The sequence below is a fragment of the Ranitomeya variabilis genome, chromosome 2, assembly GCF_051348905.1.
Source record: "Ranitomeya variabilis isolate aRanVar5 chromosome 2, aRanVar5.hap1, whole genome shotgun sequence".
NCBI lineage: Eukaryota > Metazoa > Chordata > Amphibia > Anura > Dendrobatidae > Ranitomeya > Ranitomeya variabilis.
This window is the reverse complement of record NC_135233.1, coordinates 439,005,252-439,029,963: the sequence shown is the minus strand read 5'-3', so window position 1 is coordinate 439,029,963 and position 24,712 is coordinate 439,005,252. Positions and strand designations below refer to the sequence as shown.

Sequence of the window (24,712 nt, the reverse complement as noted above, 5' to 3'; positions counted from 1 at the left end):
ATAGGTGACCGGGTTGAGCTGTTGGTGGACGACGTACAGGCCCTCCCAGGCTGCCTGAAGCTTATCCGTTGGTACAGGAACCAGCACCCACACCTTTTGACCCACGTGGTAGGTCCGCTCCCGGGCGTTCTGGTCGTACCAGTGCTTCTGATCAGCCTGAGCCTGCGTCATGTTGTCATGCACCAACTGCGTCAAGGTCTGCATCTTGTCACGGAAGCGCATGACATACTCCACTATGGACACTTCAGAAGGGTTCGGCTCCTCTTCCCAGGATTCTCTTACCAACCCAAGGGGTCCCCGGACTCGCCTGCCGTACAGGAGCTCGAAGGGGGAGAACCCCGTCGAGGCCTGCGGAACCTCTCGGTAAGCAAATAGCAGGTGTGGGAGGTACCGCTCCCAGTCGCGCCCTTGTGTCTCAACCAGCATGCGTAGCATCTGTTTGAGGGTACCATTGAAGCGTTCACACAAGCCATTGGTCTGTGGGTGATATGCACTCGATACCAGGTGCTTCACCTGCATTTTCTTACAGAGAGCCTCCATTAGGTGAGACATAAATTGGGTCCCTCGATCAGTAAGCATTTCCCTGGGAAATCCTACACGTGAAAAGATGGCCAACAGGGCATCCGCCACCTTATCTGCCCTAATTGACGACAGAGCTACTGCCTCTGGGTACCGGGTAGCGTAGTCTACCACAGTAAGAATATATTGCTTTCCAGAGCTGCTGGTGACGGCCAGCGGGCCCACAATGTCCACCGCAATCCTCTGGAAAGGCTCCTCTATCACTGGCAAAGGGATCAGGGGAGCCTTAAGAGCAGGCCCCGCCTTCCCCACTCTTTGACAGGTGACACAGGAGCGGCAGTAGTTTGACACATCTGTCCCCATCTTAGGCCAATAGAAGTGTTGAGACAGCCGGGCCTTAGTTTTGCTGATCCCCAAGTGTCCAGCTAGTGGGATCTCATGGGCAATCCGCAACAACTCACCCCGGAATTGCTGCGGGACGACCAGCTGTCTTTCCCTCAACCACTCCTTTTGTGATTCTCCGGGTACTGTCTCCCGGTACAACCTTCCTCCTTCCCAGAACACCTTCTCCTTATCAGTCTCGGAGAATGACGTCCCGGCGAGTTGTCTCAAACTCTCTAGTCTCGCATCTGTGTGCAGAGCGGCCTGAAACTCCTGGCTAGGGGAAGCCAGAAGCGACGTCAGGGTCCCTTGCCCACGGGAGCCCTCTGGGACCTGCACTGGGTCCACCTCTGGTTCAGTCACACTGATGACTGAGGAGGGTCCGGAAGGCAGACAGGTATCTGCGTTCCGGGCACTCTGACTGCGGGTGACAGCAGCTACGTAGGCTGTCTCCCCGGGGGTTTCTACAGACCCATCAGCTGACGCTGCTATGGGCTCTACCTCCCCATCCTCCCCCATTACCTCAGGAGCATTGCTACTTAGGGGCCAGTTACCTTCCTCGGTGGCACTGGTCAATTTCATGGCGTCACCTGTCTCACAGTTCCCATGTATCTCCCCATTTCTTGTAGCACCGACACTTGCCCCTGCTAGGGGTTCCTCAGCCGTCTCACTCCGCAGAGCAACGTGGCTGAGCACTCCTGTACCTATGGACACATCAACTTTTACAGAAACATCATTATCAGATACAGTTGGCACAGGTACAACATTTTCACCATCAATCCTAGGGAAAAATTGGTTAGCAGATGCATCACTACAAGATAAAGCATGGTCAGGTAACACATGCGATTTCCCATCATCATCATCATCATCATCATCAGGGTTAACATTACCCTTATTAGCAGATTGGGGAGGGGTGTCAGGGACGTAGTATGCAAACAACCTCCCCAAATCAGTCCCCAACAAAACATCAGTGGGCAAATTATCAGACAGCCCCACTTCTTTCACCCCGCTCCCAGCACCCCAATCAATAAAAACCCGGGCCATTGGCAAGGGACAGCTGATGCCCCCAATCCCAGTGACAGTTAGGGTTTTCCCCGGAATGATTTCTTCAGGGGCCGCCAGTTCGGGTCGGATGAGGGTTCGTTCAGCCCCGGTGTCCTTGAGGCCTGTAGCAACACGACCTCCCACAGTGACGGGCTGTACGTTGTCACACACCCTCCCAACCACACCACCCACCAAAAGAACTGCTGCATTAGGCCCTGGGGCCTGGGATGAGGGGTTCTTCTGCTTGGCTGGACATCGGTGACTGAGGTGTCCAGTCTGCCTGCAGTGGTAACACTGGCGAAGTTCGGTGGTAGGTCTGGTGCTGTTGGCCACGGGGACAGGACCTCTGGTGTGTTGGCTGGCAGGGGTACCGGCGTTGGCTGCAGGCTTACCCCCTCTCCAGCTGGTGGTGACTGGCTTCCGCACTTCCGATCTACGGTTGGCCTCATAGGCATCGGCAATCTGCGCTGCTTTCGTCACATCGTTGGGTTCTCTGTCCATCACGAACTGTCGCACTTCAGTTGGGCAAAGACGGAAGAACTGGTCTTTGATCATCAGGTCTCGCAGCTGTGCAAAGGTGGTCACTGACAGTCCTTGGGTCCACTGGTCAAAGTGGGTCCCCAGTCTATGCACCACATCACTGTAACTGTCGTGTGGGCCACGTAGGAGGGTCCGAAACTTTTTACGGTACACCTCGGGTGTAAGCTGGTACTTGGCTATCAGAGCCTGCTTGATGGCCTCATAGTCACCATCTTGTTCTTGAGGGAGGACAGCAAACGCCTCCAGAGCTTTTCCTCTCAGCCCTGGTGTCAGGTACCGTGCCCATTCTTGTGTAGGCAGCTGGTACTGTCTGCAGGCCTTCTCAAAGGCCCGCAGAAACGTGTCCAAGTCCCCATCCTTTTCCATAACAGGAAAGTGGTCGGGCCGGGGCTTTGGTGTCTGAGCGCTGCTGGATTCACGGCTCTGGGACGACCCCTGCATTTGCAGTTGGGCCATCTGCAGCTGGTACTCCCGCTGCGCTTGGGCCTCTCGCTCGGCTCGCTGGGCCTGGGCCTCTCGCTCGGCTCTCTCAGCCTCTCGCTCGGCTCTCTCTTGGTATTGCTGGATCAGCTGCAGACGTCGGTCCAGGTCATCTGCGGGGCATTGTTGCAGAGCCAGCTGCAGGAGGAGGTCTGCACCCCCCTGGTTGCCAGTAGGGCCCGTATTCAGTGGTTGGACCTCTGCTGCAGCACCATGTTCGCTTGTGCCGGCTTCTGCGGCCTCTGGGCTCTGTGGCCTGGCTTGGTCTGCTTCACATTGCACCAGTTCAGCGACCATTTGAGCCTTGGTTTTGTTTGTACAGTCAATCTGCTGTGACATGCACAACGCCATAAGAGTGTCCTTGGACTGCTTCTTATAAAAGGTTTCTCCCAGCACAACCATGGTTGCCAAATAAAAGATAGGATAGAAAAACGAAGAAAAAGGGAGGGGATAATTACCAGTACACAATTGTCTCACAACTAATAAACACTGAGTTCGTTCTCCAAACTTATTTGCGCAGAGTTCTCGCAAGAAGTTTCTGCAAGTTTTTAGTGAGAGGAATGATTGCTCAAACCAAATCACTAATGCTCTAATATCCCACCGCCTTGCCACCAATATGTCACGATTCACACCGTGACTGTCAAGATCCCTCAGCCGCTGCCCACAATATGTCACGGATTGGGGTGACTTTAAACCAACAGACGGCTATCACATGTGCAGGGGGCTTATCCCAGGTATCCCTCCACTGCCACAATGTGATGAAAAAACACACACGAGGCTATTGACCTCTTAGTTTACAGCAGGGGCTTATTCTAGGTATCCCACTGCTCTTCAATATACCATGAACTGCAGGGATTTGTGTCTATCCCGCTTACAGTTCCACTTAACACTTGCAGCTCTCTGGCGCCCCCCTTACTCTCAGGTCAGATTAGGTACTGCACCTGGGGTAATTAGTCGCCAGAAACGCTGCCTGCTATGTACTGGCTATTGGGAACACTGCAGCGATGCGATAACTACTCCCACTCAGGCAGGAACAATAATTATCAAGCCGCAGTCGCTACAGGGACCCCCAAAAGCCGGCACACGGTCGCTGCCACCAGCTCCAATTGAAGGGGTCTGGAGCAAACCCCCAAAAACAGTAGCGTAATTCCCTTCAGAGACAGGGTACGGTTTAGGGCAGGAAGAACGAACTAGTATTAAATAATATACCCCATAAATGATTTTTAGGCAGTGTTTATAAAAATATTTTACAAAGATGTTACAAATGAGACAATTGCAAATATGTACAAGGTAATTATGAAAATAAAAGGATTAAAGGAAGAAAAAGATAACTCACATGTTCTCAGATCATTGCATTGCAGGCAACCACACGTCCCAGCTCATTGGGCGTGCTCAGGTCTGTCCAGGAAAAACTACAAATCTGCCTCCTGAAAGTCTCCCAGCAACTTAAAACCTGCAGGCTGTGACCTCACAGAAAGGGCTTGGTTTTCCAACTCCTCCTACCTCTTTGGTTTCACTAACTGGGCATTAAATATATCTGATGCCCGTAACTTCGCTACAGAACATAAAATAATCGCACCATACCCATCGTTCATCTCATAGTATCGTGGGCATTCCGATGAGATCAAATATGTCCTATTTGTCACGCACACTGACAGAGAAATCCCTACCTCTGTACCAGATGGAGCTACAAGCCTGTGATTAGAGTGATGCGTAGATCCTCCGAGTGTGATTATGACGATATATTTTGGTGTTCGTAACTTAAACGGTTTGCATAATATCTTCCAAAAACAGAACAAAGACTTTCATGATTCTAGAAGTGTCTCTAACAGTTCCTGCTAACACAAATTTCCCTTGCAGCTATGACCGTCGTAAATACCTTTCGTCAATAAAACTCCCCCACAAGGCAAGCTCTTCTACACAGACAGATAGAAACACAGGGAAGGAAAGAGAACCAGAGAGAGGGGGGGGAGTTTTAGCCCCCGCATGCTAGCAAGAAAACTAACTTATGATATTTCATACCATATCGTGACAGTGTGCATGTCCAGGCCTCGACCCTCGCCCTGTCTCCTGTTTCAACCCTAGGCTGAAACCAACCGCCCACCACCCAGTGAAGAGGTAATACACCAATACCCACAGTTAGCACAGACAAGGATAAAGGAATATATATACCACGCCGCAGTCACTCAGGAATACACTATAAATGTGCAGGGCAAAATAAATACAAATATAGGAAGGAGTAAATAAGACTAAGGAAAATACACCACCAGCAACGAATCTCCAACAACCAGCTCTCCACTCCGGACCGAAATAACAACACACAAGACAGAAGCTATAATCGGCGACGCCCAATGATTAGGAGAACTATTTAAAGGCAATGGGCATGGCCCAGCTTCCAATCCGAGGATCAGGTAAATTAACCCCGGACCAGCTAGATAAAATCTAGCCGACGCCAATGAGCAAAAAGTGGTCAAAAGCGGAATTACCGCTGTCTGTCGAACGACCTGGTCTGAACAGCGTCCGACATGACAGTACCCCGGCTTCTACGAGGGACCCCAGGGCCCTCACGGCTTATAGGACCCGGCTTGTCTGGATGGCGACGATGAAAAAACCTGACCAGCCGATCCGCATGAATATCCGAGGCTGGTACCCAGGACCTCTCCTCAGACCCATAACCACGCCAGTGTACCAAGTACTGTAAAATGCGACGCACTACACGAGAGTCAACCACCTTGGAGACTTCAAACTCCAAATTACCATCCACCAAGACTGGAGGTGGCATAGGCGCCGCGTCCACAGAACCCACCACCATCATTAGAAGAGACCTGTGGAACACGTTGTGTATCTTATACACCGTAGGGAGCTCCAATCGGTACGCTACTGGGTTAATGACGGCGGTGACCCTAAATGGACCAATAAACCGTGGACCCAATTAAAGGGATGGTATTTTGAGTCTTATGTTTTTTGTGGATAACCACACCCAGTCATCCACACTCAGGTCCGGACCTGGCACATGCCTACTGTCAGCCACACGTTTATACCTAGCATCCACACTCAACAGGCGCTGTTTAACTCTCCTCCAGACTGATGACAATTGTGCTCCTAACTGATCCTCCTCCGGAACGCCGGAAGAGCCCCTCTGACTCAAGGTACAAAATTGAGGATGTAGCCCGTAAACACAAAAAAACGGAGACTCCCCAGACGACTCCTGGCGGTGGTTATTGATGGCAAACTCAGCCAAAGGAAGAAAGGTAGACCACTCCTCCTGGTTATCAGAGACAAAGCAGCGTAAGTACTGTTCCAAATTTTGGTTCATACGCTCAGTCTGACCATTTGACTGCGGATGAAACGCCGAAGAATGAGACAACTTGATCCCCAGCCGTGAGCAAAATGCTTTCCAAAATTTTGCCACAAACTGAGTACCCCTATCAGACACGATGTCAGACGGAACCCCATGAAGTCTGACCACCTCCTGCACAAATACCTGAGCCAGAGTCTTAGCGTTAGGCAACGAAGGCAAAGACACAAAGTGCGACATTTTAGAAAACCGATCAACAATCACCAAGATGACCGTGTTCCCAGCTGATGAGGGCAAATCAGTGATGAAATCCATGGAGATTTCCGTCCATGGCTTACTAGGTACTTCAAGAGGAAGTAGTGTGCCAACAGGACGGGAGCGGGGCGTCTTAGCCCTAGCGCACGTGGTACAAGCTGACACGTATGAGACCACGTCTTGTTGGATCTTGGGCCACCAAAACCGACGTGACACCAACTCCAAGGTACCTCTAACCCCTGGGTGGCCAGCCAGGACAGCATCATGATGCTCCGCCAAAACCTTTAAGCGGAGATGAAGCGGTACAAAAGATTTGTTGATGGGAAGCTCAGATGGTACCTCCTCCTGAGCCTCGGCAATCTCAGCCTCAACCTCGGTAGTGAGAGCCGAAACCACAACACCCTTTTGGAGGATGGGTACTGGATCCTCCCGAGGTTCTCCCCCCGGAAAACACCTAGACAGAGCATCCGCCTTAGTGTTTTTAGACCCCGGTCTGTAAGTGACAACAAAATTGAACCGTGTGAAAAACAATGCCCAGCGAGCCTGCCTGGGGGACAGACGCTTGGCTGACTCCAAATACAGCAGATTCTTATGATCGGTAATAACAGTAAGCTGATGTACCGACCCCTCCAAGAAGTGTCGCCATTCCTCAAAGGCCAACAACTCCCTGTTGCCGATATCGTAGTTACGTTCGGCGGACGACAGTTTCTTGGAGAAATAGGCGCACGGACGCAAACCACTCAAAGATGAGCCTTGAGATAGTACCGCCCCCACACCAACCTCAGACGCATCGACTTCCACAACAAAGGGTTTTGATACATCTGGCTGCAGAAGAATGGGAGCCGAAACAAAACTGTTCTTAAGAAATTCAAATGCGCGCACAGCAGCCTCAGGCCAAACGGAGAAATTGGTACCCTTTTTAGACATGTCAGTTAGCGGTTTAGCAATGATGGAAAAATCCTTGATAAATTTCCTATAGTAGTTAGAAAACCCAAGGAACCGCTGAAGTGCTTTCAGGTTATCAGGACGTTCCCAATGCAGCACCGCTTGCACCTTAGCGGCATCCATTTTAAAACCAGAAGCAGACACAATATAACCCAAGAAAGGCAACTCTTGAACAGAAAATACACATTTCTCAAGTTTAGCATACAGCTTATTCTCTCTGAGAAGCTGTAACACCTGCCTGACATGATCTAAATGAGCATCACGGTCGCAAGAATATATGAGAATGTCATCTAGGTACACGATAACGAATTTCCCCAAAACATGCGAGAACACATCATTTATGAAATGTTGGAACACTGCAGGTGCGTTAGTCAACCCAAAAGACATCACCAAATTTTCAAAATGACCCTCAGGGGTATTAAAAGCCGTCTTCCACTCATAATAATAATAATAATAATAATCTTTATTTTTATATAGCGCTAACATATTCCGCAGCGCTTTACAGTTTGCACACATTATCGTCGCTGTCCCCGTTGGGGCTCACAATCTAAATTCCCTATCAGTATGTCACTCGTCATCACCTTGACGGACTCTTATGAGGTTGTACGCCCCCCTGAGGTCAAGCTTGGTAAACCACTTAGCACCCGCCACCTGGTTGAACAAATCTGGTATCAGTGGCATCGGGTATGGATCACGAACCGTAATCTGGTTCAACTCCCTGAAATCCAAACACGGGTGTAATCCGCCATCTTTCTTCTTCACGAAGAAGAACCCTGCTGCCACCGGTGAGGATGACGGCCTGATGTGCCCTTTGCTCAAGCTTTCAGCAATATAATCTTTTAACGCTTGTCTCTCCGGACCGGAGATGTTAAACATCCTTGCTTTAGGCAACTTGGCCCCTGGTTTAAACCTGATAGAACAGTCATAGGGACGATGTGGCGGCAACTCTGAACAACCCTTTTCAGAGAACACATCCACAAAATCCAGAAGTGACTCCGGGACGCTTGAAGTCACCGCAGCCACACATGTGGCCAGGCAATTCTCCTGGCAGAACTCGCTCCACCGAATTATGTCCTGCGTTTTCCAGTCAATTACCGGGTTGTGCATGGACAACCAAGGAAAACCCAAAACCACCTGAGCAGGAAGATTCCTGAGCACCTTACATGTAACCCGCTCGGAATGTAGAACCCCAATGTGGAGTTTCACCTCAGCCACAAATTCAGTAATCTCCCCCTGAAAGAGAGGAGCAGCATTGATGGTGACCACACGGATAGGATGAGACAGTTTTTCAATCCTAAAACCTGCTGTGAGCGCAAACTCCTCATCAATGAGATTTGTGGCTGAACCACTATCCACAAAAACAGTAATTGGCAGCTCACTGCCAGCTATAAAAACCTTAGCAGGGAGCATGCATTGAGAAACCACCATGGAGGATATACATAAGCTCAGATTGGTCTCCTCCACACCCTCTGAGCTTAGAAGTTTTCCGCCGTTGCGTTTTTCTTAGACAGCAGAGGACAGATGTTAATAAAATGACCAGTTTTACCACAGTAAAAACAGGCTCCCTGCTTCCTGAGCTCAGGGGCTCGATTCTTAACATGTGATACCCCTGCGATTTGCATAGGTTCTGTGAGCTCACCTGCAGCAACCTCACGTGAACCTAAACCCTCTCCCATAGGCGGTGTCCCATGCTCCCCCTGACGCAAAGGGCGATCAATTCGTACAACCAGACTCATAGCGGAATCTAGAGAAGCAGGAGTCTCGTACATCAGAAGGGCTTTTTTAACCCTTCCAGAAACCCCATGAATAAACTGACACTGCAATGCTGGATCATTCCATTGTGTATCGATCGCCCAGCGATGAAATTCAGAACAGTAATCCTCTGCAACTCCCTCCCCCTGGCGAATAGTGCGTATCTTAGATTCTGCTAGAGCCATTCTGTCAGGTTCATCATAGATTTTTCCAAGAGAAGAAAAAAAACTCTCCACAGAGTCAAATGCAGCAGAATCAGATGGCAAAGAAAACGCCCATGCTTGGGGATCCCCGCTTAACAATGACAATACCAGGCCCACACTCTGAGCCTCATTACCTGAGGAGATCGGGCGTATACGGAAATATAGTTTGCAAGCTTCACGAAAAGAAACAAATTTACTGCGTTCCCAAGCAAATTTTTCAGGCAAAGGGAATTTAGGCTCAGCAACTCTTCCTGTCGCTCCAGCTTGCACATTAGATACTGCTAGTCCCTGTTGCTGAACTGCCCCCCTCAACTCAGTGACCTGTAGGGACAGCGCCTCCAACTGGCGGGTTATGGAAGTCATGGGATCCATGACAAGAGAAAAAAAAAGAAACCCTTTTTTTTGTTGTTGGGCCGATTATAATGTCACGGGGAGACTAGGTGAGCGAGAGCTAAAAACCCGGGCCCCTGCAATTTCCCTCAGACTAGGGAAATCCTGACTGACCCTCTACCTGGAGTTTACACTGATGGTGTGCATGTCCAGGCCTCGACCCTCGCCCTGTCTCCTGTTTCAACCCTAGGCTGAAACCAACCGCCCACCACCCAGTGAAGAGGTAATACACCAATACCCACAGTTAGCACAGACAAGAATAAAGGAATATATATACCACGCCGCAGTCACTCAGGAATACACTATAAATGTGCAGGGCAAAGTAAATACAAATATAGGAAGGAGTAAATAAGACTAAGGAAAATACACCACCAGCAACGAATCTCCAACAACCAGCTCTCCACTCCGGACCGAAATAACAACGCACAAGACAGAAGCTATAATCGGCGACGCCCAATGATTAGGAGAACTATTTAAAGGCAATGGGCATGGCCCAGCTTCCAATCCGAGGATCAGGTAAATTAACCCCGGAACAGCTAGATAAAATCTAGCCGACGCCAATGAGCAAAAAGTGGTCAAAAGCGGAATTTCTGCTGTCTGTCGAACGACCTGGTCTGAACAGCGTACGACATGACACAGTATTATGGTAGTTATATTCTTGTACATAGGGGCAGTATTATAGTAGTTATATTCTTGTACATAGGAGCAGTATTATAGTAGTTATAGTCTTGTACATAGGGGTAGTATTATAGTAGTTATAGTCTTGTACATAGGAGGCAGTATTATAGTAGATATATTCTTGTACATAGGGGCAGTATTATAGTAGTTATATTCTTGTACATAGGAGCAGTATTATAGTAGTTGTATTCTTGTACATAGGGGCAGTATTATAGTAGTTATATTCTTGTACATAGGAGGCAGAATTATAGTAGATATATTCTTGTACATAGGGGCAGTATTATAGTAGTTATATTCTTGTACATAGGCAGTATTATAGTAGTTAAAGTCTTGTACATAGGGGTAGTATTATAGTAGTTATATTCTTGTACATAGGGGCAGTATTATAGTAGTTATATTCTTGTACATAGGAGGCAGTATTATAGTAGATATATTCTTGTACATAGGGGCAGTATTATAGTAGTTATATTCTTGTACATAGGAGCAGTATTATAGTAGATATAGTCTTGTACATAGGGGTAGTATTATAGTAGTTATATTCTTGTACATAAGGGCAGTATTATAGTAGTTATATTCTTGTACATAGGAGGCAGTATTATAGTAGATATATTCTTGTACATAGGGGCAGTATTATAGTAGTTATTTTCTTGTATATAGGAGCAGTATTATAGTAGTTATAGTCTTGTACATAGGGGTAGTATTATAGTAGTTATATTCTTGTACATAGGGGCAGTATTATAGTAGTTATATTCTTGTACATAGGAGGCAGTATTATAGTAGATATATTCTTGTACATAGGGGTAGTATTATAGTAGTTATATTCTTGTACATAGGAGCAGTATTATAGTAGTTATATTCTTGTACATAGGGGCAGTATTATAGTAGTTATATTCTTGTACATAGGAGGCAGTATTATAGTAGATATTTTCTTGTACATAGGGGCAGTATTATAGTAGTTATATTCTTGTACATAGGCAGTATTATAGTAGTTAAAGTCTTGTACACAGGGGTAGTATTATAGTAGTTATATTCTTGTACATAGGGGCAGTATTATAGTAGTTATATTCTTGTACATAGGAGGCAGTATTATAGTAGATATATTCTTGTACATAGGGGCAGTATTATAGTAGTTATATTCTTGTACATAGGAGCAGTATTATAGTAGTTATATTCTTGTACATAGGGGCAGTATTATAGTAGTTATATTCTTGTACGTAGGAGGCAGTATTATAGTAGTTATAGTCTTGTACATAGGGGTAGTATTATAGTAGTTATATTCTTGTACATAAGGGCAGTATTATAGTAGTTATATTCTTGTACGTAGGAGGCAGTATTATAGTAGATATATTCTTGTACATAGGGGCAGTATTATAGTAGTTATATTCTTGTACATAGGAGCAGTATTATAGTAGTTATAGTCTTATACATAGGGGTAGTATTATAGTAGTTATATTCTTGTACATAGGGGCAGTATTATAGTAGTTATATTCTTGTACATAGGAGGCAGTATTATGGTAGATATATTCTTGTACATAGGGAGCAGTATTATAGTAGATATATTCTTGTACAGAGGAGCAGTATTATAGTAGATATATTCTTGTACATAGGGGCAGTATTATAGTAGTTATATTTTTGTACATAGGGGCAGTATTATAGTAGTTATATTCTTGTACATAGGGGCAGCATTGTAGTAGTTATATTCTTGTACATAGGGGCAGTATTATAGTAGTTATATTCTTGTACATAGGGGCAGTATTATAGTAGTTATATTCTTGTACATAGGGGCAGTATTATAGTAGTTATATTCCTGTATATAGGAGCAGTATTATAGTAGATATATTCTTGTACATAGGAGCAGTATTATAGTAGTTATATTCTTGTACATAGGGGCAGTATTATAGTAGTTATATTCTTGTACATAGGGGCTGGAAGAGGGAACTTGTTAAAGTCGCTGACAGGTGCCTTATGAGATCGTATGTGAAGTATTTGTCTGATTGTGGTTAAATATTGTATTGACAACAAGCAAAATATAAAGAGTGTTAAATACCTTCTGGTTCATATCCATCACTGTTACCTAGATCCTAAAAAAAAATTGCATTAAAGTTTGACTGCATAGTTTGTACCAAATTACAATGAAACTTAAATTGAGCACATCTTCTGCTCTTAGAGATCTTCTATAATAGAAAATCTTGAAATAACAGTTTTTATACCTGATATAATTATATTTATTTTTTTGCATTTGTACTGAGGATATTTTTTCTTCTTTTTTATAGAAGCATTATACATTGGATAATGTTGAACCCCGATTAAAAAATCAAGCATTATAAAATATACAGGTGCTTCTTACAAAATTAGAATATCATGAAAAAGTTAATTTATTTCAGTTCTTCAATACAAAAAGTGAAACTCGCATATTATATAGAGTCATTACAAACAGAGTGATCTATTTCATGTGTTTATTTGTGTTATATAGTAACATAGTAACATAGTTAACATGGCTGAAAAAAAGACATTTGTCCATCTAGTTCAGCCTATATTCCATCAGAATAAATCCCCAGATCTACGTTTTTCCAAAGAACGTAATAACTGTAAGATACAATATTGTTAAGTTCCAGGAAGACACCAGGCCTCTCTTGAACCCCTCGACTAAGCTTGTCATCAAATCCTCAGGCAAGGAATTCCAGATTCTCACTACCCTAGCAGTAAAGAATCCTCTTAATGTTGATGATTATGGCTTACAGCCAATGAAAACCCAAAAGTAATTATCTCAGTAACTTACAACACTTTATAACACCTGCTTGAAAAATGATTTTAACATCTGAAATGTCATCCTATTGAAATGTATGTTCAGTAAATGCACTCAATACTTGGTTGGGGCTCCTTTTGAATCAATCACTGCATCAATGCGGCGTGGCATGGAGGCCATCAGCCTGTGGCACTGCTGAGGGGTTATGGAAGCCCAGGTTGCTTTGATAGCAGCCTTCAGCTCGTCTGCATTGTTTGGTCTGGTGTCTCTCATCTTCCTCTTGACAATATCCCATAGACTCTCTATGGGGTTAATGTCAGGCGAGTTTGCTGGCCAATCAAGCACAGTGATACTGTTGTTTGTAAACCAGGTATTGGTACTTTTGGCAGTGAGGACAGGGGCCAAGTCCTGCTGGAGAATGAAATTTCCATTTCCAAAAAGCTTGTCGGCAGAGGGAAGCATGAAGTGCTCTAAAATCTCCTGGTAGACGGCTGCACTGACTTTGGTCTTGATAAAACACAGTGGACCTACACCAGCAGATGACATGGCTCCCCAAACCATCACTGATTGTGGACACTTCACACGAGACCCCCAGCAGCTTGGATTGTGGCCTCTCCACTCTTCCTCCAGACTCTGGGACCTTGATTTCCAAATGAAATGCAAAATTTACTTTAATCTGAAAACAACACCTTGGACCACTGACAACAGTCCAGTTCTTTTTCTCCTTGGCCCAGGTAAGACGCTTCTGGCGCTGTCTATTGGTCATCAGTGGCCTGACACAAGGAATGCGACACTTGTAGCCCATGTCCTGGATACGTCTGTGTGTGGTGGATCTTGAAGCAATGACTCCAGCAGCAGTCCACTCATTGTGAATCTCCCCCAAATTTTTGAATGGCCTTTTCTTAACAATCCTTTCAAGGCTGCGGTTATCCCGGTTGCTTGTGCACCTTTTTCTACCATACTTTTTCCTTCCACTCCACTTTCCATTAATATGCTTGGATACAGCACTGTGTGAACAGCAAGCCTCTTTAGTAATGACCTTTTGTGACTTCCCCTCCTTGTGGAGTGTGTCAATGACTGCCTTCTGGACATCTGTAAAGTCAGCAGTATTCCCCATGATTATGGAGCTACTGAAACATAAGGGACCTTTTTAAACACTTATGAAGTCTTTGCAGGTTCTTTTTGTTAATTATTCTAATTTACTGAGATAATGACTTTTTTAGTTTTCATTGGCTGTAAGCCATGATCATCAACATTAACAGAAATAAACACTTGAAATAGATCACTCTGTGTGTAATGACTCAATATATGAATTTCACTTTTTGTATTGAAGAACTGAAATAAATGATCTTTTTGATTACCGTATTTTTCGGAATATAAGACGCACTTTTTCCCCAAAAAAATTGTGAGGAAAATAGGGGGTGCGCCTTATATTCGGAACGCAGGCTTACCGGCATTGTGGCGGCGACAGAGGTGCGGGCATGATGTGGCACGGTGAGCTGTATGGCGTGAGCAGGTCCCATCCATATTTGAGGTGAATCCGCGGCCCGGTATTGATGGAGAGCAGCAGCGCTGGTGAGTTACGGTATTTTCCGGAGGCGGCGGCCATCTTGCTGAGGCCGCGCGTGCGCAGATTCACTACTCTGCGTCCCAGGGCTTCAGGAAAATGGCCGCGGGAGGCCGCGCGTGCGCAGATGGAGATCGTGGCGGCCATTTTCCTGAAGCCCTGGGACGCAGAGTAGTGAATCTGCGCACGCGCGGCCTCAGCAAGATGGCCGCCGCCACCGGAAAATACCGTAACTCACCAGCGCTGCTGCTCTCCATCAATACCGGGCCACGGATTCACCTCAAATATGGATGGGACCTGCTCACGCCATACAGCTCACCGTGCAATATCATGCTCGCACCTCTGTCACCGCCACAATGCCGGTAAGCCCGCCGCCACCAGGAAAACCACCCAGCTCTGCTGCTCTCCTTCACTACTGCTGTGGCGTCACCTCAAATGTGGAAGGGACCCTGGCCGCTGCCACCTGAGGAAGTGACCGCACGTCTGCCACCGCCACAGCAACCTCCCCATGGACACCAGGCCATGGCGTCGCCCACCTAAGCAGGATGGGACCCTGCTCAGGTGCACGCCGTTCCGCCCACCGCACCTCAGCATCACCTCACCTCTGCCACCACCATGACTCCTGTGACCCTGCTCTGCCACTGCCTGCCCTCAGGTAAGAGATCTTAAATTCGGACAATAAGACGGACCCCCATCTTATAAAAAATCTTTTTTTCTGCATTTTTCACCCCAAATTTGGGGTGCGTCTTATAGTACGGTGCGTCTTATAGTCCGAAAAATACGGTATATTCTAATTTTGTGAGAAGCACCTGTATATACTAAACGCCGAGCTCTACAGCTTGCAGTCTGGTGAGAATGTACTTACAATATAACCATCGCCTCCACCTGTGAAAAGACGTGATATAATATGTTCATTATTTCAATTCTTCACAGTAAATATAAGGACACAGTACTATTGGAATTGTCAGAAATAAAGCCTGAAGTTTGTAAACAGAGAAATTACATGTTACACATTAACCAGTCCTTGTGGGAGCAACATGTGGAGTATTTTGCTCTTGATGGGCAGGGAGCTACATTTAGGGCGCAGTCAGACGACCATATAACATGGACGACGATAGCATCGCAATATGCATACTGGCCGGCGGCTACCTGGCCCGAGTGTGACAGCATGTATCTCTATGCTAAGGTTAGGAGAGCCGCCGGCCAGTCCGTGCACTGCGATACGATCGCTGTCTGTGTTATACGGCCGTCTGACTGTGCTCTTATTGTAAGTCTATATGCATAAGCAGATTTTTGGAAGCGTCTTTTGGGGGCAAATCAGCTCCAAAAAGACTATAAATTTGCTAGAAACATGCTAATTTTTGCAAATTGCCTCTTCAGAGAGGAAGAGAACTTGAACTCTAGTGCCATATATTAGAATCAGCAATCCTAAAGATCAATCTGGATCCTTCAAGGAGCCTTGCAATTTGACTTAGGATAAAAGCCAAACCAGAATCTCAGTTTGCAGACACGGTGTTTCGGGGTCATTACCCCTCATCAGTGAAAAGTATGAGATCTGATTTGGCTAGGTGAGAGGCTCTGGACTGAGGTCTAAAGGGTAATGTTTCTTCTTGTGGAGAGTGACATGTCAAGCCTGATATGTCAGAGTGAGGACATTTAAAAGCCATGCACCTCCCTCTTATAAATAAAACATGCAAATTGTCTGGTCGGTGATGAAAAGGACTAGAACTTGAAAATGCTTAAAAGACTTCAGATCAATTTCTTTTGTAAAACTACTCGTTGATCATAGGTTTAGTGTTTTCAGTGTCTTTCTTTTCTATTTCAGATTTTGAAAAACACCTAATTGAAAAAAAGAAAGTGCGTGTCACTTCTCTGAACTAGCTCCTGATTTTCCAGACTAAGCACTCTCCAATCAGAAGGCTTCAAAAAAAATGCTTCAGAAAAAAACTCTCCCAGAACACTTCAAAAACTCCCTACTGCTCCCAGTATAGATCTTTGTGGTCTCCACTGCTCCCAGTATAGATCCTTGTGCTCCCCACTGCTTCCAACACAGATCCTTATGGTCCCCACTTCTCCCTGTACAGATTCTTGTGGTCCCCACTGCTTCCAGTATAGATCCTTGTGGTCCCTACTGCTTCCGGTACAGATCCTTGTTGTCACCACTGCTCCCGGTACACATCTTTGTGAGCCCCATTGCTCCAGGTACAGGTTCTTGTGGTCCCCACTGCTCCCAATACCGATTATTGTGGTCCCCACAGCTCCCGGAACAGATACTTGTGGTCCCCACTGCTCCCAGTGCAGATCGTTGTAGTCCCGGGAAAGTGATGTAGGTTAGGCAAATCAGTGCTGGAAGTGACAGGGTTACACATGTCGCCCCTCCCGGGACTTTGCACTACTGTGGCACAGGTCAAATGTGCTGCATGATCGCTCCTAGCAAACGTTTAGATATGGTAATAGCATTTACAGATCTGGTGTGGCTAAAAACGATCATATACTAAATCTGACTTGTGGTTCGGCACCGGGACAAAGACCCCAGAGGATTGAAATGTATAATTAGGCTTTGACTTGTCATAATTAAGGATATCATAGACAGGTGGAGGTAGGGCTGCAAGCTAGGAAATATAGAGGATAAAATACCTTGATGGTATGAATCTGATTGGTATCCCTAAACGAAAAAAACCGTGTTAAGATAAAAACAAAACTTTTCCCCATTAACCGTCATCACGTAAAATATAACAAAGATAACACAGTTGTTCCCACCTTATATAGTTAGCAAAGGCCAGGTGATAAGTTGTTTATTAGTGGAGTCCAATTGCTGGGACCCTCATCCGACCAGAGTACGAGGGTCTGTGTATTGGCTTTCTAGAACATTCTGAGTGCTGTAGGCTCCTATCTCTAGCAGTGGCGTAGACAATTCTTGAGAACTGAGGGGGTCTCAGCAGCTGGAGCGCCACCATTCTGCAAGTTATCACCTCTCCATTAATGATAAATTTTATTATTCTTAATAAATTATTAATGTGCACAGCTTTTCTAAGCATAGGATCAGTTTACTAGGGAATAGTAAATTATTTTTCATCACCTTATATGGCAAAAAATTGCAACGTGCCATTCACTTATTAAAAATCCGTTCTATTCTCAAACACAGAGGGAATTGTAATGTTATAGTTTATTGCCTAGGTTACCGGCCACCACAGCAGCCTATCAGCAGTGTCCAGTTGCCTATGCTACAGAGGATGCAAGTGTTACTCTGAAGCTGGCTCCTCAACCATGTCACTGATCTGAACTGTCAATCAATCAGGAGCGTATCGCTCCATGGACACTGCGGCATCAAGATGTGCGCCACGACCTCCTGTGACTGGTCACAGCCAAAACTCCTGGCCTATAATGAAGAACCCATAGATGCAGTGCACATTGGCGGAAAGAAGAGGACTGGACGGCAGATCGAGAGCAGCCGGGAGCTCAGTGAGGTCAGTAATAAGGTTTTATTTATTCTCTTTGCCAATGGTCACCTCATCACTTACCTCCTCGTCTTTGGCCGCTTTGATGTTCTCCATTCGGTCTTTCTCTCGCCGCACGATGCTTCTCCCACCTATTCACTATAGAAAGAACTTCTGGCCACATTTATGCCCCAGAGGTCACCATGCATCAAAAGGTCGTGGCGGACATCAAGTCGTCATGAAATTACAACACACATGGACCTCTGAGGCCTGGATGTGACTGGAAGTCTTGGCCCATAGTGAAGAGGACAGAGATGCGACGTGGAATGGAGCAAAGATGATGACCAGACGGTGGGCAGCAAGCGTCAGGGTTTCCGGAGAGAAGAGCGGTGAGGTGACTTTTTTAACATCTGATGTTTGTAACTAGGGGGGACATACATGAGTCGGATGGTCGTAAGTCAGGGGCTGACTGTACTAAAACCTCAGCTGTAGAGCATCCAGCCCGATGAATAGGTGCACTGCTTACCTCTTCACCACCAGGTTCTCTATATTCTTCGGCTGTGGACGACATAATGTGGCATTTTCAAGATTTCAACTTTTCATAGTCAGTACAAGGATATGTTAGTGCAGGAATTGGGACAAAACGTTTTGTGGACAGTTAGAAGAGACAATTATAGGCTCCAGATCAGAAAATCAGTGAGGACAGAATGTTTGGAGTATAAAGCTTCCTCTGGACAGAATGCAACTGTTACTGCAGGGAATCTTTCAGAATGATCTACCTCCCAAAAACTGTATACTTGGTCCTGTTGCTCTCGGAAAGATAATATCATCCATGCCTTTACTGATACAATCTATTTCTTACTGTTTTATTCATATGGCAACGAGGCTTAGGTGCTCTGGGCGTGTCAAAGCACTTTCCAAGCGTCTGACTTTCCATATCTATTTCCCGCCAAGCCTTATTTTCTTTTGTGTTGTCAAGCCAGTGAGCTGTTAGTCCAAAAGAGGAAAGTGGGGCTGGGCAGTGAATACAGGGTGGTGGCAGAGGCTTGAAAAGTCCTCTGCCGCACCCAGAGCACATAAACCTCATTTGCATATATATTAAAACAGTGATTTTTCAATCAAGGAGCAAAAGATTGCATTAGTATGGAATGGATGACATTATCTTTCTGAGAGCAACATGACCATATATACAGTTTGGGAAGGTGGATCGTTCCGACAGTTCCTTTTTCAGCACATATATGTAATAGGCCTTAGACAAATCCAAATATGTGAAATCCAGTCCACTGGTAGAGTTCTATTTAACATTTTGGGACTTGTGGTATCATCCAGGCAGGGAGCATCGGGATTAATTCCTCAACATTGTTGTCTCATTATCTCTATGCCCTGAGCCTTTGGAGGGGGCTTCCAGTTGCCAGTTATAGGTGTTGTTGGTTCACTACTTGCACAGTTTTCTGTTCCTGTCCTTGAACTTTCTTGTGTTTAGACAACCTTAAGATTGATTTAGGATTTAATTCCTGATCTAAACCTCTTGGTACTGACCTGACTTTCTGACAATCCTCTGTAAGCCTGCACCACTGGACAGCAGCCACTCCGTGGAGCCATCCTACGTTGCCCTGTGTAAGTCCAGATCCCTGCATAGAGGTTAAGGGTTGAAGGCCAGGGTTCCCCTAGGACCTGCTAGAGAGGGTTGCTTATGCAAAACGTGTCCATGGAAGCCCTTCTAAGAGCTGCCAGTCTTCCAGATGTAAGGAGATGGACATGTTGCCCACGTTTGCCCTTGAAGAATATCTAAATTATTGAAATGTGAATTGTAATGTGCGTTAAAGTTGTTAGCAATGTGGATAATGAGAATTGCTTGACAGTAGGGATAGTGAGAGTTAATATTGGAAGGGGCTGAGTTGAGGGAAAGTGACAGGAACACAGATAGGGCCTGGAGGGTGTAGAAAAAGGACCTAGGGTCCAATGTGAGCAGTGCCGCCTCGTTGGGTTTCCCGAAAGTGAGCAGAGACTAGAGGAAAGAGATAGTGAGATTTGGAGTAGAAGTGATTGAGACACAAAGTGATTTAATGGAGACCAGAGCGATGGGAGAGGACTCCTAGCAGTAAGGCCCAGAGTTTATGACTTTTGAAGGTAACAGGCCTAGACAGGACTGAGTACTTGAGATGAACAGAGTGCCCCGGGAGGGAGTTCCAGAGCGTTATTATTAGAGAAGATAAGAAAGTACCATACTGGCATCATGGTTCCTAAAGGGGAAAGAAGCTGCGTAACCGTAGGTTGAGTAAAGGACTTTTGCTAAGCTGAACAGTAGTGTTGAGTTGGGTTGTGGGGAAGTAGTGGGAAAGAGTGACAAGTAAAGTGAGTAAAGAGAAATAGTGAAAACAGAGGACAAGAGAGAGAAAAGAGGAAGGAATTTGTTTGAGGACAAATGATCCAAGTGTTGAAAGAAACGTTCATCCAGATATGTGCTTTGGTAAGTTCCAGGGTCCTAACCAAGAGGACCAGCTCAAGCAAAAGAAAGAAACATTATATTGTCTAAGTAATCTGCAGGAGAGTGGCTCGGTATCCTTCACAAGCATCTGGTGATATAAGTTATGTGCAGGAGTGTGTTGGTGTATTACAGGATCTGGATCGCCGAGGAAGGACATCGTTAAAGAAGGGGGGAATATAAGGAGATTGACATGTTGCCTACATTCCTCCTTGAATAATATGTAAATTATTGTAATGTGAACTGTGATGTATAATGTGAATTGTAGTGTGCATTAAAGATGGTAGTAATGTGGATAATGAGAATTGTCTGACAGTAGGGATAGCTAAAGTTAATGTTTGGGACTAGCCCAGAGTGGGAGTTGGTGACTTGAGGAAAAGTCACAGTTTCCTGTCAGAAAGATAAATAGGGTCTGGAGTGCATCGAAAGTTCTCATGCTCTAGCAGTGACGTCAGTGAGGTGACATCAGTGAGGCTATGAACTCTGCTCACCTTATTCATGTCACAGTGACACACTGATGCTGTGCTATCACGTGCAGCTCAGAGTCTCTGCAGGATGACAGGTTGAACATTCCCATCATTTCATTTCATTGTTCAGCATGCCAAGTAGATTCAGCAGAGCAAGACTCGTCAAGGGGTAAATTAATTATCTTCTCGTCGGACAGGTGAGGACAGGTGAGGAATATGGTGGTTAATTATTTTTTGTTTTGTACAGGGGAAATGGGCATCGGTGGATTATCTTCTCATAGGACAGGTGAGTATAAGTTTTCTTTTTTCTTTTTAATTGTAAAAATAAATGGCTAAAAGAGGGAAAGGAGTGTTTACTTCAAATAAAGGACTTTATTTAGGCAGTGTTTTCTTTTACAATTTGACTATGGGATTACTAAGGAGGAGTCTTAGAGATGCCTCTCCATTACTAACTCCTGGGCTTGATGTCAGCTGCCAATACAAAGCTGACATCAACCCCAATACTATTACCCCATTTGCCACAGCACCAGGGCAAGTGGGCAGATCGGAGGCTAAGTACCAGAATTGGCACATCTTATGGATGAGAACTGATGTTTTTATTCTGGGAAGGGACCAATATCCATGGCCCCTTCCTAGCCTATTAATATCAGCCCGCAGCTGCCTGTCTAGCCTTTGCTGGTTATTAATTATAGGGAGGGCCACACGTCATTTTTTGGGGGGGTCCCACATTTTAATAACCATTAAAGAATAAGTATACAGCTGTGAGCTTATATTAATAACCTGGGAAGCTCCATGTTTATTACCTCCTTCTCAGGCTATAAACATTTGCCCACAGCTGTCGGTTTTCCCTCGCCTGGTTATAAAAATTTTGGTGAACCCCACGGCATTTTTTTCTTTAATTTACTTAAATCTGACTTAAATACATATAAAGTAAGCTACACACGCAAAGCAATGATTATATATCCCACTCACACTATCTATCTGTCTATCTATCTATCTATCTATCTATCTGATCATTTTTTTAAATGCCAGTGTGACTCCAGCCTAATAATTTAGTTTAGGATTTAGGCAGTGTCCATAGACAAACTTTGGGATCTGACTTATGGTAGTGGAATATTTTATAGAAAGGTGGAGGGTAAAGAACTATTGGAAACAAATACCTGGAGGTTTGTAACCTTCACTTTCCACATACGAATCCTTTAAGGAAAAAAATATCTTAAATTAGAAAACATTTCTTCATTGTATTTTTTAATAACAAAACTGCAGTTACAGCATAAAATGCACACAGTTTATTCATTAGAGATTCTGTTTATTAGGGAATCGTTAACCCCTTATCATCCTGCTCTGTAATATTGAGGAGTCAGGCAGTTGCTGTGAGCAGTGCTGGCGCAGGAGCTGTGCAGAGCGCTATTACTTGTGGGGGTCATTGTATTATGCAATCAGCCCCTCGCTCTATCCCGGGGATCGGAGACACTGCTGATCCCAAACGATTTAACCCCCTACTACCACTCCCATTTTTAATATGGTTCACCACTACAGTAATACATCACTAACAGATTTATGTGTTTTTTATCGATTTCTATTTCCATCTGTGATGATGAGCTGTGCGCCCTGACCTGCTATCGCTAGGCTGGAAAACCCTAAAATATATGCTATTTTCTCTACCCTCATCTTTTACAGTCCCTGTGATCGTCCCCCCCTGATTGGCTGCACTAGACTATGTGATGTGATCGCCGCAAGGCATTATGGGGAAGTCTTCACGGCCGTGCCTGACTCCACGTGAGCCCGATTTCTGGCTGACGCAATGTTTGGCAACGCGTCAAATGGTGTCAACCATTATTTTATCAACTTGCATGAACAAAATTGCAAAAATTCTTTGATTTTGCCAAAATCTGCAAATTTCATGAAATTCGACTTTAAGTCAATTTGCAGTGGATCAATTCTATCTTCTCTAGAAGGAAGCGTCTAATAAAAATGATCTTTTGTATTCAAAGAAAGAGAATGGCGATGTCTAATTTTTATGGTAAGGTAAAAGGCCACATAGCCAATTCCAAACACAATGGTAGCTATGGAGGATGTGGGATAAACCTGCCAAATATACAGTAAGTAGAAACTTAGTCTGTATAATTAGGCGTATCTTAGATTTAGTGTGCAAAAGAAATTTACATCCCGAATGAAAAATATTTGTGCCCCCCCATGAACTTTGGCATCTATGCTCCACACTATAAAGGATCACAAATATGTGGGGACACCATTATTTCATGCAGAGCAATACCTAAGAAATACAATTTATCTTTTCATATATTTGGGATTATGGGAAGGGCAGAATTCCCCCAAAGTCAAGAAAACAGTTCAGGGAGTGAAGAACCAAGGAGATGGGTGTGAGCATCTTGTTTCATGATTCTGACCCTAGATGGGTGACAAGTGAAGAACTTATCAGCAAATATAGACTTGGCCCCTTCCAAAATATTCAGTATGCTCTGAAGGCCCGCGAATGCTAACCTGTTAAATCCCGCTGTCAATCGCTGACAGTGAGATTTAATCCCGCAAATCAGCACCTCTCTCACATGATCTGATCGCGGGGCACTGATGGGTTGTCATGACAGCCAGGGGTCTGCTGAAGACCCCCATGCCTGTCATTACGATCCTTCCTGTGAATGCCAGCTTGTGGCCTGCATTCATGGGAGATTGTGATTTCTGCTATACAAAGCGGTGCTGAAGCCCTGTTATTTGCAGCACAAGTGTTCAGACCATCACTGATTTAAGTCTAAGGCGACTATTAAAGTGAAAAGTAAGAAAAAAAAGTTTTGAAAAAAATAAATAAATAGAAGTTCAAATCACCCCCCTTTTGCCCTATTCACCCCTTAATGACCGCCAATATGTTTTTTAACTGACCTGAGATATAAGAGAATAGCATGCTCACCCCATACAGGTAACAATCCAGCAGCTCTCGGCTGTACACTATAGCTGACAAGTAGCTGCATCAGCCACGATCAGTGTTTGCATCGTCCAAATCTGTTTAACCCCTTAGATGCTGTTGTCAATTGTGACTATATCAATTAAATAGTCACATAAAGTGTGATGGCTTCCTCTTTATCCCAATTGGTGCCCTCAGATCATGACTATGTGGTCCCGATGTTTTCTATGGCAATTCACGACCAAATAGCGGCCTTAGAGTCTGATGGCTGTTGTAACCTGTTCAGAAGTTAGCGGCATTTAGGTGGTAAAAATACACATTTTCATTTCGGTCATGCCACCTTACATTAATTCCTGAAAATAACCTGAACTGTTAATAAATTACCTGACAGCAGTTTTCAATATGTCAGGAAGTGCTGTTTTTAAAATGGTTTAACTTTTGGGGGTTTCCCAATATATGGGACCCCTAAAGGCACTTCAAACCTGGATAAGTCCCTAAAAAAATGTTTGGAAAATTTCCTTGAAAAAATTACTGCTACATTTTTAAACCTCCTAAAAGGCTAACAAAATAAAATAACATTTTACAAATGGTGCTGACGTAAAGCAGAC

At 44.9% G+C, this 24,712-nt stretch overlaps 1 protein-coding gene across 1 annotated transcript in view; it reads right to left on the bottom strand.

Moving 5' to 3' along the window:
- LOC143803830 (uncharacterized) overlaps positions 1-24,712 on the bottom strand; it is a 154,456-nt gene that overhangs the window by 80,962 nt on the left and 48,782 nt on the right. The window contains exons 10-14 of the mRNA XM_077281596.1: positions 22,348-22,384; positions 18,762-18,793; positions 17,436-17,463; positions 15,664-15,683; positions 12,533-12,566 (exon numbers count right to left, since the gene is read on the bottom strand). Coding sequence (XP_077137711.1) covers positions 12,533-12,566; positions 15,664-15,683; positions 17,436-17,463; positions 18,762-18,793; positions 22,348-22,384 — 151 coding nt within the window. The remainder of the gene's footprint in view (positions 1-12,532; positions 12,567-15,663; positions 15,684-17,435; positions 17,464-18,761; positions 18,794-22,347; positions 22,385-24,712) is intronic.